This window comes from Athene noctua, chromosome 31 (genome assembly GCF_965140245.1).
Source record: "Athene noctua chromosome 31, bAthNoc1.hap1.1, whole genome shotgun sequence".
Taxonomy (NCBI): Eukaryota; Metazoa; Chordata; class Aves; order Strigiformes; family Strigidae; genus Athene; species Athene noctua.
Window position 1 is genome coordinate 1,509,279 of NC_134067.1, and position 17,256 is coordinate 1,526,534.

Sequence of the window (17,256 nt, forward strand, 5' to 3'; positions counted from 1 at the left end):
ATCGGGGGCTGTAAGGGCACAGCTGGATCCAAATGGGGTGGGTCACAGCTGGATCGGGGGCTGTAAGGGCACAGCTGGATCCAAATGGGGTGTCACAGCTGGATCGGGGGCTGTAAGGGCACAGCTGGATCCAAATGGGGTGTGTCACAGCTGGATCGGGGGCTGTAAGGGCACAGCTGGATCCAAATGGGGTGGGTCACAGCTGGATCGGGGGCTGTAAGGGCACAGCTGGATCCAAATGGAGTGTGTCACAGCTGGATCGGGGGCTGTAAGGGCACAGCTGGATCCAAATGGGGTGTGTCACAGCTGGATCGGGGGCTGTAAGGGGCACAGCTGGATCCAAATGGGGTGGGTCACAGCTGGATCGGGGGCTGTAAGGGGCACAGCTGGATCCAAATGGGGTGGGTCACAGCTGGATCGGGGGCTGTAAGGGGCACAGCTGGATCCAAATGGGGTGGGTCACAGCTGGATCGGGGGCTGTAAGGGCACAGCTGGATCCAAATGGCGTGTCACAGCTGGATCGGGGGCTGTAAGGGCACAGCTGGATCCAAATGGGGTGTGTCACAGCTGGCTCGGGGGCTGTAAGGGCACAGCTGGATCCAAATGGGGTGGGTCACAGCTGGATCGGGGGCTGTAAGGGGCACAGCTGGATCCAAATGGGGTGTGTCACAGCTGGATCGGGGGCTGTAAGGGCACAGCTGGATCCAAATGGGGTGTGTCACAGCTGGATCGGGGGCTGTAAGGGCACAGCTGGATCCAAATGGGGTGTGTCACAGCTGGATCGGGGGCTGTAAGGGGCACAGCTGGATCCAAATGGGGTGGGTCACAGCTGGATCGGGGGCTGTAAGGGGCACAGCTGGATCCAAATGGGGTGTCACAGCTGGATCGGGGGCTGTAAGGGGCACAGCTGGATCCAAATGGGGTGTGTCACAGCTGGATCGGGGGCTGTAAGGGCACAGCTGGATCCAAATGGGGTGTGTCACAGCTGGATCGGGGGCTGTAAGGGCACAGCTGGATCCAAATGGGGTGTGTCACAGCTGGATCGGGGGCTGTAAGGGGCACAGCTGGATCCAAATGGGGTGGGTCACAGCTGGATCGGGGGCTGTAAGGGGCACAGCTGGATCCAAATGGGGTGGGTCACAGCTGGAACAGGGGCTGTAAGGGCACAGCTGGATCGGGGGCTGTAAGGGCACAGCTGGATCCAAATGGGGGGGCAGGAACTAGAGGGGGCACATCTGGATCCAAACTGGGGAAGGTGTTTGGGGGGACCACAGGTGGATCCAAAGGCCGGGGGGGGGGGGGGGGGGGGGGCAGCAAGGCTGGAAGGGGCCCAGCCCAAGAGGAGCACAGCTGGATCCAAGGGGGGGGCACACACCACCAGTTAAGAGGGTGGGGCCCACATCTGGATGGAGATGTGGGCACAGCTGGCCCCAGTCCCATTGGAGGGGGTCCCCCCCAATCCCCCCCCCCCCCCCAGCTGACAGCAGGGGTACTACAGCCCCCCACCCCCCCCGGCAGTCTCCAGCTTGACCCCACCATCATCCTCCGTCCCCAAATTGTCCCAGATTGTCCCCAAACCACTCCCCCCCCCCCCAACCAAATCCACACCCGGTTTCTCCAATCTCTTTATTCACCGAAACAACCCGGCCGGAACTTGCCCCCACCCCCGGCACGGCCTTAACCGCCCCCATTTCACACACACAGAGCCCCCCCGCCTCTACCCCCCAAAACAAACCTCCCACAGCCCCCTCCCAGGGCAGGGCTCGGGGGCGGAAAAATGGGGGGCGGGGGGGGGGGACACAAGCAGCTCCCAGACATTCCCCAAAAGTCTCTACAGTGTGGAAAGCGGGGGGGGGGGGGGGTGAAAGGGAGTGGGACAGGCAGGGGGCAGAGGGAGGGAGAGACCCCTTTACACCTCTTTTTTGTTTGTTTTTTTTAAATCCTTTACGTCTCTTTTTAGGATTTATACCTTTTTTTTTTCTAGGCTTTACGCCTTTTTTTTTTAATGCCCCCCCCACCCCATCTCACGGATTTCCTTTCTCCTCGTCACCATTTTCCTTCTTAATTTCTTCATAAAGGGCTTCGCCGCCACCTTTCTCGGCTCCTTCCCCCCGTCTTGGCATTGGGGACCCAGAGCCCCGAGTCGATGCATCGCTGCATGTGGTATTTGGCCTCCTAAAAATGGGGGAAAAAAGGGTGATGTAGGGCCCACTGCCTGTTCCGTCTGCCCTGCCAGACTGCGGGATCTCCTCCTTTACACCCCTGGAAACCACACACACACCCCCCGGGGGTGTAGGGGAAAATCAATACTCACGGTGGGATCCATTTTGCTGATCGTATCCTGCAACATCTGAACGTCTTTTACATCAAAACATTTTTGCAGCTCCTGCGAGGCCGAAGAAAAATCGTGGGGTGTGAGAGGGCGGGAGGGGTGAGGAGAAAACCCCCAAGGTATTAAACCGTGCCTAAATTCTGCTGGTTTATTCAACAATAAAGCAGCCTGGGGTGATACTCACGGGTGGAAGGGACTCGTACACCTCCACGGGGTCGAGCCCGCCGGGGCCCAGGCGTTTCTGCCGCTCCTCTTCCTCGTATTCCTTCATCGCCTTCTCGATGCGGACCTTGGCTCGCCCTCGCACCCGCTCCTTGAAGGCTTCCAGCTCGTCGTTGAAGCCCTCCATGTACTGCTGGTCGGCTGTCTGCGAGGAGGGGGGGGGCCTGAGGGTCCTCCTGCACCCCCATTTCCCTCCCCTTAATCCATGCTGGGGTCCCACCCGGTTCTCACCTTAATTTTGGTGAAAAACTGCCTGAAACAAGCCCTGGGATCAACCTTCAGGCTCTTGGCCAGCTCCAGGATGAATTGCATGACGATGGTCTGGTGGGCGACTTGCTCCATCAGGGCGTGTTTCTGGGGGGAGAAAAGGGATGTGAGGACCCCAAAATTCACCCATCTCCATGTTCTATGCCTCAGGGAGGTCAGGGGGCTCTTCCCCAACCCCTTTTTTTTGCAGGGGTCGGGGGGTATGATGTGGATGAAGCTTGGTGATGGCATGGGGCTGGGCAGGAATGCAGAGAGCAGATCCCTACGGAGGGACTGGGCAGGGCAGATCCCTGGGTCAAGGCAAGGGGATGAGATTCAAGGAGGATCCTGCACTGGGGTGATCACACCCCCCCCAGCTTGGGGGCAAGGGAGGGGGATTCGCCCCCTTCATTCCAGTGACACCCCCAGAGTCCAGCATTTGGACTTGGCAGCGCTTACGTTTGGACTCGATGGTCTTAAAAAGGTCTTTTTCAACTTAAGTTATTCCCCAGTTCTGCATCCAGCTCGGGGTCCCTCGGCACAGGAGAGACGGGGCCGTGCTGGGGGGGCCCCGACTCTGCCCCGGGGGCTGGAGCAGCCTCCTGGGAGGACGGGCCAAGAGCTGGGGGTGCTCAGCCCGGAGACGAGGAGGCTCCGGGGAGACCCGGTTGCACCTTCCCACCCCCCTGAGAGGGACGGGGAGAGACTTTTTCACCGGGCCTGGAGCTGTGGGACAAGGGGGACGGGTTTGAGCTAAAAAAAGGGAGATTTAGACTCGATCTGAGGAGGAAACTCCCCGCGCTGAGGGCGGGAGCCCCTGGCACAGGCTGCCCAGAGCGGCGGGCGATGCCCCGGGGCCGTTCAGGGGGCTCTGAGCACCTGGGCGGGGGGTGGGCTGGGGGAGCTTTGGGGTCCCCCCACCCCAACCCCTCCCGGGATTCTGTGATCTGCCCCGGCTCCGAGGGCTCTGCGGGGTTTGAGGTGGGATGGGGCGTCCAAAGGAGAGCGACGGAGCTGGAGAAGGGGCTGAGGGAGAAAAGGAGCCTGAGAGGAGACCCCCTCGTGCTCTACAGCTGCCTGGAAGGGGGTGGGGGGCAGGTGGGGGGGGTGAGGTCTCTTGTCCTGGGTGACGGGATGAGAGGAAACAGCCTCGAGTTGTGCCTGGGCAGGTTTAGATCGGACACAAGGAAAAAACCCTCGGCCCAAAGGGCTGGTGGTGCTGGGACAGGCTGCCCGGGGAAGGGGCCGCGTCCCCACCCTGCGGGGGGGTTAAAAGACGTGCAGACACGGCGCTGAGGGACGGGGTTTGTGGGGGGAGAGTTGGTAGTTTCAGCTTAACAATGGGACTTGATCATCTTGAAGGTCTTTTCCAACCTCAGCAATTCTCTGATTCCCCAATAATTCCTCAATTCCATGATTTCTGGCAGGAAAAGCAAATCAACCCGCGGCAGAAAGGCCAGCGAGGCGAGGACAACGCGATCCCAGCACAAAGCTGGCGGGAGAAATGGGTTTCATCCCGTTTTCTCACCTCTTCCACCTCCAGATCGATGCACCAGATGACTAAGTAATTAGCCGTCTCCTCGCAAACGAGGTGAGGGTTATCAGAGAGATATTTCTGGCTGTCATCCCAGCGCCGCAGCATCCCTTCAAAGCAGGGCAGCCCCAGTTAGCAGAGGAAGGTTTTTCCGCTCGTTAAAAAAAGAACAGCCTCTAAACCTCATCAGCAGAGAAAAAAAAAAAAAAAAGGGGGGGGGGGGTGCATGGGGAGAGATGACTCATCCCAGGGTTAAATTAAAACCCCCCCAAATCGCGATTAAATGAAGGCAGCGCACGAAGCTTCGCCTCAGCTGGGCGAGTGGGCAAAAAATCTTATGAAAAACATGTCAAATTGTCAACTGTTCAGCAGAGCGAGCGACTTCCCAGCTGCTCCCAACAGCAGGGGGGTTCCCCAGCTCAGCGACCCTCCAGAAAGGGGGAACCAGCCCCCCCCGCCAACCCCTGCCCGGCACTCACCGAAGTGTTTGATTTGTTTCTCGTATCTCTCTACAAAGGTTTTGTGTTTCTTCTCTTTCTGTTCCTCCGTTTCCTCCTTCTCCTCTGGTTTGACGTTGAAGACGCTCTGGGGAGCAGAAGGACGTGAGGCGCCAGCCCAGCAACTCGGGACACACACACAAAGGGGGGGGCTCCCCCAGAATCATCCGGGTTGGAAAAGCCCTTGAAGCTCCTCCAGTGCCACCGTGACCCTCACCCTGACCCTTCCCAACTCCCCCAGATCCCTCAGCGCTGGCTCAGCCCGACTCTTCAACCCCTCCAGGGATCCCGGGGACTCCCCCCTGCCCTGGGCAGCCCATTCCAACGCCCAACAGCCCCTTCTGCACAGAAATCCTTCCTCAGAGCCAGCCTGACCCTGCCCTGGGCAGCTTGAGGCCATTCCCTCGGGGCCTGGCGCTGGGGCCTTGGCTCCAGAGACACATCCCCCCTCTCTGCCCCCTCCTGGCAGGGAGTTGCAGAGGGCCAGGAGGTCTCCCCTCAGCCTCCTCTTCTCCAGACTGAACCCCCCCAGTTCCCCCAGCCGCTCCCCAGCAGACCTGTGCTCCAGACCCTGCCCCAGCTCCGTCGCCCTTCTCTGGCCACGCTCGAGTCATTCAATGGCCTTTTTGGGGTGAGGGGCCTAAAACTGAACCCAGGAATCGAGGGGCGGCCTCACCAGTGCCGAGCCCAGGGCTCAGATCCCTTCCCTGTCCCTGCTGGCCACACTATTGCTGGTACAAGCCAGGATGCCATTGGCCTTCTTGGCTAAACCCACCTTGCTGAAGCCGTCTTTACTGAGGGTATCCACGTTCCAGGGCATGTTCTTCTCCTTCTTTTTCAGCTCCTCCAATTTGTTTTCCCAGCTTTTCTCTTCATTCTTCAGCTGCTGGGCTTCAGCCTGGAGCTTCTCCAGCTCCCCCTTCCCACTTCCTGGATCCGTCACCTCCAGCTCCTTCATTTTTTTCTGGCACTCGGCAAGTTTCCGTTTGCATTCCCTGCATCCTTTATCCAGCTCTTCCTTTTCCTTCTGGAATTGCTCCATCCTCTCCACTCGAGCCTGAAGGCGACAGGATGGAAACCACGAGGCATCATTAACTCTCTCCCACGGCCCCTCCCGGCCTCGTTAGCCGCGCTCTGGGAAGCCCCACACACTCTCCTGGATCCGTTATCCCTGTGGAATAGGGTGTAGCACGGGGAGCTGCTACAAGGGGAGACCAACACACGCCCCCCAAAACTCCAGCTGAAGAGAAAAACTCAAGCCCATCCACACAGCTCCAGAGTATTTTCTGGGAATTAGGAGGGAACAGCTCGGGCAGCAGCTTTGTTCCTTCTCCCTGCCAAATCAGGGCCGACTCCGGAAAACCACCACTTCCAAGTCCCTGAGGATTCATTTCTGCTCCAGCTCCAGCCATGCGGCCCCCACCCCCAGTTTATCCCTCACTCTCCAAGCTGGGATGAGCCCCTGTGAGAAACTGGGGGGGTTATCGGTGCCCCACCCCATCCAACAGCCAGAGGACGGTCCCCAGGGTGACCAAGCCCCTGAAGGTGTCACCTCCCCAGGCTCAGGAGGCCATGGGGAGTGTCGGGGGGGTTCTAGGGCCACACCATGGGCTGCCCCAGCCCGCAGAAGGGCTCAGAAGCCCCCCAGCATCCAACAGCAGCCCCTGAGGGAGCTGCCTGGGGAGCCCCCAGCCCACTCCTCAGGGGTACAGGGAGGTCCCAGACATGGCAGAGACTGGGGGTAAACGAAACGGGGGGCAGGAGAAGGGCTGGCTGACATGGAAACAGGGGGTCCCAGGGGAAGTGGGGTGTCACAGGAAACTGGTCTCAATGGGGATGGAAGACCCCCCTACCTCCTTGGGGGTCCCTGCAGCTGGTTGCCATGAGAACAGGAGACACACACACACACACTCCCCCCACTTCTCCCTCCCTACGGAGGGAGTCCCTGGGCTGGTCGCTGTGGTAAGAGAGGAGCCCCCACCCCTACTCCATGGGGGTCCCTGCAGCTAGTTTCCATGGCAACAAGATGGACACTCCCGCCCCCCCCCCCTTTCCTCTCCCCATGGAGATCCCGGGGCCGGTCATTATGGGAACGCGAGGAGCCCCCCTCGCCCTGGGGGTGGAGGTCTCTGCAGGCGGCTGCCATATTAACAGGAGAGCCCACCCCTTCCCCATGGGGGTGCCGGGGCCGGTCGCCATGGGAACGGGGCTCCCAGGGGAGCCTGGCCCGAAGGAGGTGGGGAGGGGGGGGGGGAACGCGGCCGCGGGCCGCTCGGGCCGCACCTGGTGCCGCCATCGGAACAGACTGGCCGTGTCGATGTTGGGGTGAGTCTCGTCCTCATCGTCCGAGACCTCGATGTGGTCCCACACGCTGTAATCCACCATGGCGGCCCCCGGCCCCGCCGCCTCCGGCCGCTTCTGGAACCCTCCAGCACCTGCCCCGCCTACTTCCGCCCCGGGGTGACGCACTTCCTGGAGCGCCGTCTGACGCACTTCCTGTTGCGCCTGCACAAACCCTGCTCTTCTGCGCATGCGCACGAAGCGCCGCAGAGCAGCCGCCTCGCCCGGCACAAAGATGGCGCCGGTTTTAAAGAGACACGCACGCCGAAAAAGGGGGGGTGAGGGCAGCGCCCCCCGCTTGACGCCCCAAGGCCTGGGGGGGCTGCGGGAGCTCTCTTCCCCCTCAGGCAGGGTCTGCCCGGCTCCCTCGGTCTGGCAGGGCGGGAAGGGACCCGCAGGTAGGTGGGCGCTTTGTGTGCGGGGGCCATGGGGACAGAAGGGGGACATGGCGGGACACGGGGGGACAGGGACATGGGAGGACGTGGGGGGACAAGGACATGGGGACAGAAGGATGTGGTGGCACAGGGACGTGTGGAGGAGTGACATGGAGACAGAGGGACATGGCAGGACATGGCGCCTCGGGGGGACAGAGACATGGTGGCACAGGAATATGGGGTGCTCAGGGACATGGGGACATGGGGGACAGGGGCATGGGGACACAGGGACATGGGGTGCTCAGGGACATGGAGACATGGGGGACTGGGCCATGGGGACACAGGGACATGGGGGACATGGTGCCTTGGGGACACGAGGACAAGGTGGCACAGGGACATGGGGACACCAGAATGGGGCAGGAATGGGGACATGGTGGCACAGGGATGTGGGGACAGAGGGACATGGGGGGACATGGGGACACAGGGACGTGGGGACAGAGGGATGGGGGGGACATGGCGCCTTGGGGACACGGATGTGGCGGCACAGGGCTGGGGACACCGAGATGGGGGGTGGGGACACACGGGGACACGGTAGCACTGGGACGTGGGGACACCGGGACAGGGAGGGACACGGGAATCTGGGGACAGCGGGACACGGGGGGTGCCCGGTACCGGGGAGCGACACACTGGGGACAGCGGGGCTGCCCGGTGCTGGGGACACCAGCGGTACCGGGGTACCCGGTGCGGGGGGATGCCGGGGACACACACACCCCCCCGCCCCACCCCGGTGCCGGGGGGTCAAACCGGGGGGGGGCAGCCGCTCCCGCCGCGTTTCCGCCGCCGCTGTCACCGGGAGCTCTCGGCGGCACCGGGGCCGGTACCGGGAGCGGTTCCCGCCCTGCGCCGCCGCCGTAAACAAAGGCAGGTGGATGCCGGGGAGCGCCGCGGCACCGGGAGCCGGCCAGGTACGGCACCGGGACCGGCACCGCGACCGGCAAGCACCGGGACCGGGAACGGCACCGGGAATGGGCGGCACCGGGAACGGCACCGAGACCAGGACGGCCCCTTCCCCGCGTCCCCGCCGCTACCGGAGCCCCCCCGGTGCTGCCTCGGCCCCGAGCATCCCCCCGGTACTCCCGGGGGAGCCCCGGTACCGTGCGATGGCCGGGACCGGGGTGCGGCAGCGGCGGCTGCAGCCCTGGGGGGCTGCGGGACCGGGGCGGGGGGGGCCGGCGGGGCACCGGGGCTGGGGAGGCGGGATGGGGGGGTCCCAGCAGAACGGGAACGGCGGGTGCCGAGGCCCCAAACCGGACCCACCAGCGGGTTTTGCCGGGGGTGAGCACCCATGGGTGGCCCCCCCAGCACCCCCAAACCCCTCGTCGCACCTGAGGGGGGGTCCCTGGGCCGACTCCGGAATCCCACGGGACCCCCCACGCCTGGTGGGGACCCCCATTCCCCACATTTCTCAGCCCTCCCCCCCGCTCTCACCGGAGAGGCCTCGGGGGCGGGTGCTGGGGGTCCCCCAACACCCCACAGCGGGGTGCTTGGCACTGGGGGGCTCCCCGGGTCCCTCCCCCTCGGGGCCTGGTGTTGCCGGGGGGGGCACTGGGTGGGCTGGCACTGCCGGGACCCCCCCAAGGCTGGCTGGTGCCGGGGGTCCCGCTCCCCACGGCTGCCCCACGCGGGGAGGGGCCGGGAGCGGTGCTGGGGCCGGTGCTGTGGGGAGGGGTCCCGGTGTTGGGGGGCAGTGCCGGGGGGATGCCGGTGCCGGTGCCTGTGTGGGGGGAAATGGTGCTGGTGCCAGGAGCAGTGCCGGTGCCGGGGGAAGGGACACCAGTGCCATGGCCAACGATGCCAATGCCATGGCCAACAATGCCATGGCCAACGTGCCATGGCCAATGATGCCAATGCCATGGCCAACGTGCCGTGGCCAATGATGCCAATGCCATGGCCAACAATGCCATGGCCAATGTGCCATGGCCAACGATGCCATGGCCAACGATGCCATGGCCCATGATGCCATGGCCAATGATGCCAATGCCATGGCCAACGATGCCATGGCCAACGATGCCATGGCCCATGATGCCATGGCCAACGTGCCGTGGCCAATGATTCCAGTGCCATGGCCAACGATGCCATGGCCAACGATCTGGTGCCAGCGATGCTGCAGGACGTGGTGCCGGGGTTTCCTTGTTAGCCTTTGCCAGGAGAAGCCCGGGGGTCCCGGCATGAAGCACCTCACCCACTGGCATGGCCCCCCCCAGGCCCCCAGCCCTGGTGTGTGGAGGTGCAGGGCGGGTTTGTGCCAACTGGGGGGGGGGGAGTTGTGGTTGTGCCATGGCTGCAATGAGTGTGTCAGGGCTCAGCCTGGCTCCCCAGAGCCCCCCTGGTCTGGCACAGGCCGGGCTGCTGGGGGGGGTGCTGGGAGGGGGGGTGTGTGCCCGGGGTCTCCTCACTCCCCCCCCCTCAGCCTCGGCTCTCCCCCACAGGTGCCGCAGCCCCCCAGGACGTGGCGGGGTCCCCCCGCATGGCCCCCGCACCCTGACCCCCCGCACCGGGTGGGCACATGAGGAAAAGCCGGAGTGACGTGGCCGGGCCCGAGGAGCAGGTGAGGCAGCACCAGGGGGTGGGGGGCACCGGGGGGGGCACCGGGGCGGGGATGGGCCCCCCCAGGAGCATAAAGGGGGGGGCTGGGGGGTCCCGTCTACACCCTGGCCTTGGGGACCCACAGCAGAGGGTGAGGGGCTCCTGCCTGGGTGCCGTGCCGTGCCGTGCTGTGTGAGGCTCCCTGCCTGTGCCGTGCCACGCGTGTGGTGCCGTGCTGTGCCATGCTGTGCCGTGCCAATCCACGCCACGCCGTGCTGTGCCACGTGGTGACGTGCTGTGCCGTGCCATCCTGTGCCGATCCACGCCACGCCGTGCCGTGCCACATGGTGTGAGGCTCCCTGGCCGTGCCGTGCCGTGTGGTGTTGCGCTGTGCCAATCCATGCCATGCCATGCCATGCCACGTGGTGTGAGGCTCTCTGGCCATGTCATGCCGTGCCGTGCTGTGCCATACCATACCACACAGCATCTCCACGTGGTGCCGTGCCATGCCATGGGGTGTGAGGCTCCCTGGCCATTCCGTGTGATGCTGTGCCGTGCCATGCCATGTCAATCCACACCATGCCGTGTCATACCACATGGTGTGAGGCTCCCCGGCCGTGCCCTGCCATGCTGTGCCGTGCCATGCCATGTGGTGCCATGCAGTGCCGTGCCATACTGTGCCAATTCCATGCTGTGCCACGTGGTGTGAGGCTCCCTGGCCATGCCGTGCCATGCTGTGCTGTGCCATGCCATGGCATGAGGCTCGCTCTCCATGTGGTACCATGCCGTGCAGTGCCATGCCATGTGGTGTGAGGCTCCCTGGCCATTCCGTGCCATGCCGATCCATGCCATGCCATGCCACGTGGTGCGTGAGGCTCCCTGGCCGTGCCATGCCATGCCGTGTGATGCCGTGCCATGCTGATCCATGCCATGCCATGCCATGTGGTGTGAGGCTCCCTGGCCGTGCCGTGCCATGCCATGCCATGCCGATCCATGCCATGTCATGCCATGTGGTGCATGAGGCTCCCTGGCCGTGCCATGCCATGCCGTGTGATGCCGTGCCATGCTGATCCATGCCATGCCATGCCACGTGGTGCGTGAGACTCCCTGGCTGTGCTGTGCTGTGCCATGTGATGCCATGCCATGCCGATCCATGCCATGCCATGCCACGTGGTGCGTGAGACTCCCTGGCTGTGCTGTGCTGTGCCATGTGATGCCATGCCATGCTGATCCATGCCATGCCATGCCACGTGGTGCGTGAGGCTCCCTGGCCATTCCGTGCCATGCCATGTGATGCCGTGCCGTGCTGATCCATGCCATGCCATGCCATGTGGTGCGTGAGGCTCCCTGGCCATGCCATGCCATGCCATGCCGTGCTGATCCATGCCATGCCATGCCACGTGGTGTGTGAGGCTCCCTGGCCGTGCCATGCCATGCCGTGTGATGCCGTGCCATGCCGATCCATGCCATGCCATGCCACGTGGTGTGTGAGGCTCCCTGGCCGTGCCATGCCATGCCATGTGATGCCGTGCCATGCCGATCCATGCCATGCCATGCCACGTGGTGCATTAGGCTCCCTGGCTGTGCCGTGCCATGCCGTGTGATGCCATGCCGTGCCGATCCATGCCATGCCACGCCACGTGGTGCGTGAGGCTCCCTGGCTGTGCCGTGCCATGCCGTATGATGCCATGCCATGCCGATCCATGCCATGCCACGCCACGTGGTGTGTGAGGCTCCCTGGCCATGCCATGCTGTGCCGTGCCATACCACGCCACATCGCACCGTGCCATGCCCCACGCCGTGCTGTGCTGTTCTGTGCCGTGCCAATCCATTCCGTGCTGCGCCGTGTCACGCCACCCCCTCTGACCGACCCCCGTCCCTTCCTCACAGCCCCGCCCGGAGACGCCGGACGCCGGGTGCTGCGGCCATTCCCCCCCCTCCCCGGCGATGCTGGGTGCCGACCTGCGCCGCGGGTGCCGCCGCCTCTCCACCACCCTCCAGGTGCCCCCCCGGAAGCCCCCGGAGCGGCCGTGCTCACCGGAGCCCGCCGGCCTCCCGCGCCCCACCACGCTGCCCCTCCGCGTCCCGCCGCGCATCGCCGTCACCCGCCCCGAGCCCCCCAGGTAGGGACGGGGTTGGGGGCGGGTGACACGCACACACATGGCACGAGGCTGAGCCTGTCACCGTGGTGGTGGGGGTCCTGGTGGCATCGGGGACACAGCCCACACCCTCCCCCCAGCCTTCTCTGGGCACTGGGCCTGGCTGGGGGGTGGGGGGGATGCTGGGGACACCCCCCCAGAGCCGGGATGTGTCCCTGGGCTGGGGGTCCTGCCGGGGGGCACAGGGAGGGGACAGGGACAGGGACCAGGACAGTATCTGGGATGGGGATGTGGCCTGGGATGGGGCCAGTGTCCTCGGTGGGGACATCGTCTGGGATGGGGACATTGTCTGGGACAGGGATGTGGCCCAGGATGGGGACAGTGTCTGGGCGAGGGACTTTCCCTGGGACCAGGACAGAGCCCAGGGTGGAGGCAGCGTCCAGGATAGTGACATTGTCTGGGACAGGGACAGAGCCAGGGGTGGGGACAGTGTCTGGGCAAGGGACATTCCCTGGGACCAGGACATGGCCCGGGACAGGGACACTGTCCAGTTGGGGACAGTGTCCAGGCAAGTGACATTCCCAGGGATAGGACCGAGCCCAGGGTGGGGCCGTGGCCTGGGCTGGGGACGGTGCCCGGGGTGGGGACATCTCCCAGGACAGACACGTTGTCCCCGATGGGCCTGCCCCCCCCCCAGCAGCGGTGCCACCAGCCCCCTCACCGCCCCGGCGCTGCGCCCGCTCCGCCGGCCACCGCCGCGTCCCCACCGCGGCGGAGGGGGCTGGGGGGTGGGGGGGGGAGACCCGGAGCCCCCCCCGGTGCGGTGGCGGTGCCGGTGACGTGCCACCAGCCCCCCCTCGCTGCAATGAATCAGCCGCCGAATTTTCCAGGGTGTGTGTCTGCCCGACTCCCCGTTTCCCATCCCGCAGCCCCAAAATTCCCGGCTGTCGGCGGTTTTCCCAGGGTGGGGCGGGATATTGGGGTCCCCCGCACCCCGGCTGCTCACTGGGGTGGGTGACATTAATGGGGGACATTTATTGGGGGGGGGGGGAAAATCTGTGTGAAGTGTCTTCACACCTGCCTGCACCCCCCCGCCCCCCCGCGATGCCGACGGGATTTGTGGTAAAACCGGAGCCGCCGGGAGCTGCAAGTTGGGGGGGGGGGGTGTCACATCAGACCCCCCCCACATTTTGTGCCAGGGCTGGAGCTGGGGTGGGGGGACACAGTGTGTGTCCCCCCCTCCCCGGTGATGGGGGCAGGGGGACGAGCTCGAGGGTGTTGGGGGGCACTGGACAGGTGTGGGGTGGTCACTGGGGACCCCACCCCGGCACGGGGGGGTCCCTGCAGCGCCGTGTGGAGGGGGGGGATCCCCATTGCATCTCGGGGGGGGGAGCTGTGCAGCGCCACGCTGTTGGGGGAGACACACCCCCATTCCAGCCACGGCGGGGGGGGAGTGTATCTGCAGCACCGTGCAGGGGGGCGCCCCCAAATCTGCAGTGGGGTCTGTGCTGCATCTGGCCCGGGGGGGACCCCGGTTTTGCTCCGGGGGGGTCCCTGTTGTGCCTGCTCTGCCCTCCCCCCACGCGTGGGTGCTGGGGAAGGGGGGGGCAGGATCTTCTACACTTCTGGTTTCGCCTGGAGGGGGGGGATCCCCCTCGTCTGGAGGGGGGGAATCCCTGGATGGGGGGGGGGTCCTCACGGTCGGGGGATACCCCCATAGGAGGGTCCCCGGGGGAGGGGGCGGGGGAAATCCCTTGGGGAGGGGGTCCCCGGGGGGGGCGATATTATGGCTTTCTGGGGGATTCCCGCGGCGGGGGGGGACCCCGGGAGGGGTCTCCCCCTCATCGGGGGATGCCTGGAGGGGGGATCCCCGCCGGGGGGGGTTATCGGGGAGGGGGGGGGGGTGTGTTCGCGCCGCCTTGTACCTGCGTGGGGGGTCCACGGGGTCCCGGGGCGGAGCCGCCCCCGGGGAAGGGGCGGGGGGGGGCAGGTCCCGGGGCGGGGGGAGGCGCCGAGGCGGGCGCGGAGGCGGCACCGGCAGCGGCACCGGCAGCGGCGGCGGCACCGGCAGCGGCGGCGACAGGCGCCTCCCCCGGGGTCGTCCCAACCGGTTGCACGGGGCCATGCGGAGCCCGGGACCGGGAGGAGCCGCCGCCGCTCCCGCCGCCGCGCATCGTTAGGGACCGGCACCGGGACCGGGACCGGCAGCGGCTCCGGGAGCGGGTCGGGCACCGGCAGCGGCTCCGGGACCGGCACCGACACCGGGAGCGGCACCGGGAGCGGGTCGGGCACCGGCAGCGGCTCCGGTACCGGCACCGACACCGGCAGCGGCACCGGGAGAGCTCTGGTACCGGCACCGGGTCGGTCACCGGGAGAAGCGCCGGTACCGGCACCAGTTTTGGCACCGGGAGCGGCTCCTTTCCCGACACCGGGAGCATCTCGGGGTCCCCGGTTGCTGCCCCCTGCCCGGTACCGCGGATGATGGAGCCGGTACCGAGCTCCAGAAAAAGCCTCTCGCTGTCGCTGCCGGTGCCCCGGGAGGGGCCCAGCACCCTGAAACCCCCCCAGCACCTCTGGCGCCAGCCCCGCACCCCCATCCGCATCCGCCACCGCGGCTTCTCCGACACCGACCGGCACCGGCACCGGCCCATGGAGCGGGCGGACGCCGTCGACACCGGGGACCGGCCCGGGCTCCGGAAATCCCGCATGTCCTGGCCCTCCTCCCTCCACGGGACCCCCGGCACCGGCAAGCGGTAGGTGACAGCGGCGGGGACCCCCCCCCCACGCACCTCGGAGCCCCCCCGGGCATCATCCCGGTGCCGGTACCGGAGGTGGGGCTCCCCCCACCCCGGTACCGTCCTCATACCGGTACCGTGGTGGCGGAGGCAGCCGGTGGCCGCAGTGCCGGGGATGGATCCGGCCCGTGAGCTGCCGTGGGAGTGGGGGGGCGGCAGCGTCAGGGGGGTGTCACATCCCTCAGAACCCCCGGCCTGGCCAGACCCTTCCCGGGGTCCCCCACCAGGCACCCGGAACGGTGACGGGGTCACCGGCACCGGCGCAGCCACAGCTCCCAGCTCCAGCCCCCACCCCGCCGGTGAGTGCGGGTCCTGGTGGGGTTTGGGGGTGTCCAGGGACCCCCCCAAGGCCTGCCTGTGGGCCCCCCCATCCTGGCAGATACCGTTTTGGGGTGACCCCCTTCGTGCCAACGGTTCTACCGGGGTGAACCCGCTCCCGGGGTCCACAGCGGGACCCGGGGGGTCGGGGGGGGGGTCCCCATCCTGACACCGGCGTCGGGGGCTGCCAGGATCCAGCTGCGGTGCCGGTGCTGGGGAGATGTTCCGGATCAGGAGACACTCCATGTGGGAGGACGGATGCAGCACCCCCAAATTTAGGGGGAGAAACCTCAACCAGCCCCCCCCCCCCCTTTGCCCCGAGATCCATCTGGCACCGACTCTGCCCGTTCCCGGCCGGGAAGTTTTTTTGGGGAAAACAACTTGGGAACGCGCCGACGGGTGGTTGTGCCGCGACGGCAGCATGTGCCGGGCGCCGCGTCCTTCCGGCAGAGCCGAGGGGGCAGCGGCACCTCCGGCTTCGTTAGGGGAGTTAATTTATGCGCAGGAGGCTCAGCAGATGGTCGGGACTCGGGGTTTTATTTCCTTCCTCCTCCTCCTCTTCCTCCCTTCCCGACGGAGTTCCCCCCCCCCCCTCCTCGAGGCGGCTTCTGGGTTCGAGCGGCTGGGAACAGGCAGGGCCGGTATCACCACCCCCCCCTCGGTGAAACCGGCGCTACCGGGGCCCCCCCAACCCCGGGGGTCGGGATGTTGGACCCCCCCATTGCGGCAGCACCTGAAATCGGGGAGACCCGACGGATGAGCAACACCCCCCACCCACCAGCCCTTATCCCGGCATCCCCATCCCGCTGCCGGCAGCGCCGGCGCGGTTCAACCAGGAGGAACCGGCTCAGCCCTCGCTTGCAGGGTTTCTCCCTTCCTGGAGCAATTAGTGTAATTAAGAAAAACGAACGTGAAATCCCAAGCTGGGATTTCGCTGGGGCAGAGGCGGACGGCCAGAGCCCGGCTCACCGCGGCAGTGCCAGGATCCGGCCGGCCGCTGCCGGCTCCCGGAGGCTTTTCCCGGGTTCCTGCAGCCTTGTCTCTAATTAATTCCTCCTGCTTTAATTCCTTTCCTTTTCAGAATTTAAAAAAAAAAAAAAAAAAATAACACTAATGGAATCGACGCCAACCCCGCGCCGCCGGCGGGTCGTGGCGATGGCGGCGGTGCCGCGTGCCGCCCATCGCAGCCCCTCCGGCGGTTCTGATGTGCCGTAATCTTTTTTCGAGGGGGATGAGTCACCTGCGGCCATTAAAAGTGATTCACGGTTGTCTCGGGCTCCCGGCGCAGCTCCTGGCCGGGAGGAAATCCCGCGCCGGCGGGCGAGCGCCTGTGCCGCTGCCAGGAATAGCCGGGACGCCCCTTCCCGCCGCCCCCGGGGCCGGCTGGGGCTGCCGGCCGATGTGGCACAGCCCGGTATGGCCCGGTATGGGCCAGTATGGCCCAGTATGGCTCAGTATGGTGGGATATGGCCCGGTGTGATGCGGTACGGCACGGCATGGTGCGGTACGGCCCAGTATGGACCAGTACAACACAGTACGGTGTAGGGTAGCCCAGTATGGCCCAGCACAACACAGTATGGCATGGCATGGCCCCCTATGGCCCAGTATGGTGTGGTATGGCCCCATATGGCCCAGTACAGCACAGTATGGCATGGCATGGCCCAGTATGGCCCAGTACAGCACAGTATGGCATGGTGTGGCCCAGTATGGCCCGGTACAGCACAGTACAGTGTGGCATGGCCCAGTATGGCCCGGTTACAGCACAGTATAGCGTGGTGTAGCCCAGTATGGCCCAGTATGGCATGGTATGATGTGGTACATCGTGGTATGGTGCAGTATAGCCCAGTATAGCCCAGTACAGCATAGTATGGCCTGGTATGGCCCACTATGGCGTGGTATGGCCCAGTAGGGCC

The 17,256-nt window shown here is 65.5% G+C and overlaps 2 protein-coding genes across 2 annotated transcripts in view; one reads left to right on the plus strand and one right to left on the minus strand.

The window, feature by feature from the left end:
* Positions 1-1,858: 1,858 nt before the first annotated feature.
* CDC37 (cell division cycle 37, HSP90 cochaperone) lies at positions 1,859-7,290 on the minus strand. The gene is made up of 8 exons (XM_074929964.1): positions 7,115-7,290; positions 5,607-5,888; positions 4,814-4,919; positions 4,329-4,444; positions 2,786-2,908; positions 2,517-2,699; positions 2,315-2,386; positions 1,859-2,175 (listed from the first exon to the last, which is right to left on the minus strand). Exons 1-8 carry the CDS (start codon positions 7,214-7,216, stop codon positions 2,071-2,073), a joined length of 1,089 nt encoding a protein of 362 aa, XP_074786065.1. The 5' UTR covers positions 7,217-7,290; the 3' UTR covers positions 1,859-2,070.
* Positions 7,291-9,521: 2,231 nt separating this feature from the next.
* Positions 9,522-17,256, plus strand: part of PDE4A (phosphodiesterase 4A) — a 30,020-nt gene continuing 22,285 nt past the window's right edge. The window contains exons 1-2 of the mRNA XM_074929852.1: positions 9,522-9,641; positions 12,022-12,254. Coding sequence (XP_074785953.1) covers positions 9,522-9,641; positions 12,022-12,254 — 353 coding nt within the window. The remainder of the gene's footprint in view (positions 9,642-12,021; positions 12,255-17,256) is intronic.

Excerpts from the sequence above, each read along its gene's own strand:
- CDC37 (XM_074929964.1), bottom strand. The coding sequence starts at position 7,216 with ATGGTGGATTACAGCGTGTGGGACCACATCGAGGTCTCGGACGATGAG. Across the intron at positions 2,909-4,328 it reads TCGATCTGGAGGTGGAAGAG|AAACACGCCCTGATGGAGCA; the intron begins GTGAGAAAACGG and ends TTCTCCCCCCAG. Across the intron at positions 2,387-2,516 it reads TGTACGAGTCCCTTCCACCC|GAGCTGCAAAAATGTTTTGA; the intron begins GTGAGTATCACC and ends TCGGCCTCGCAG.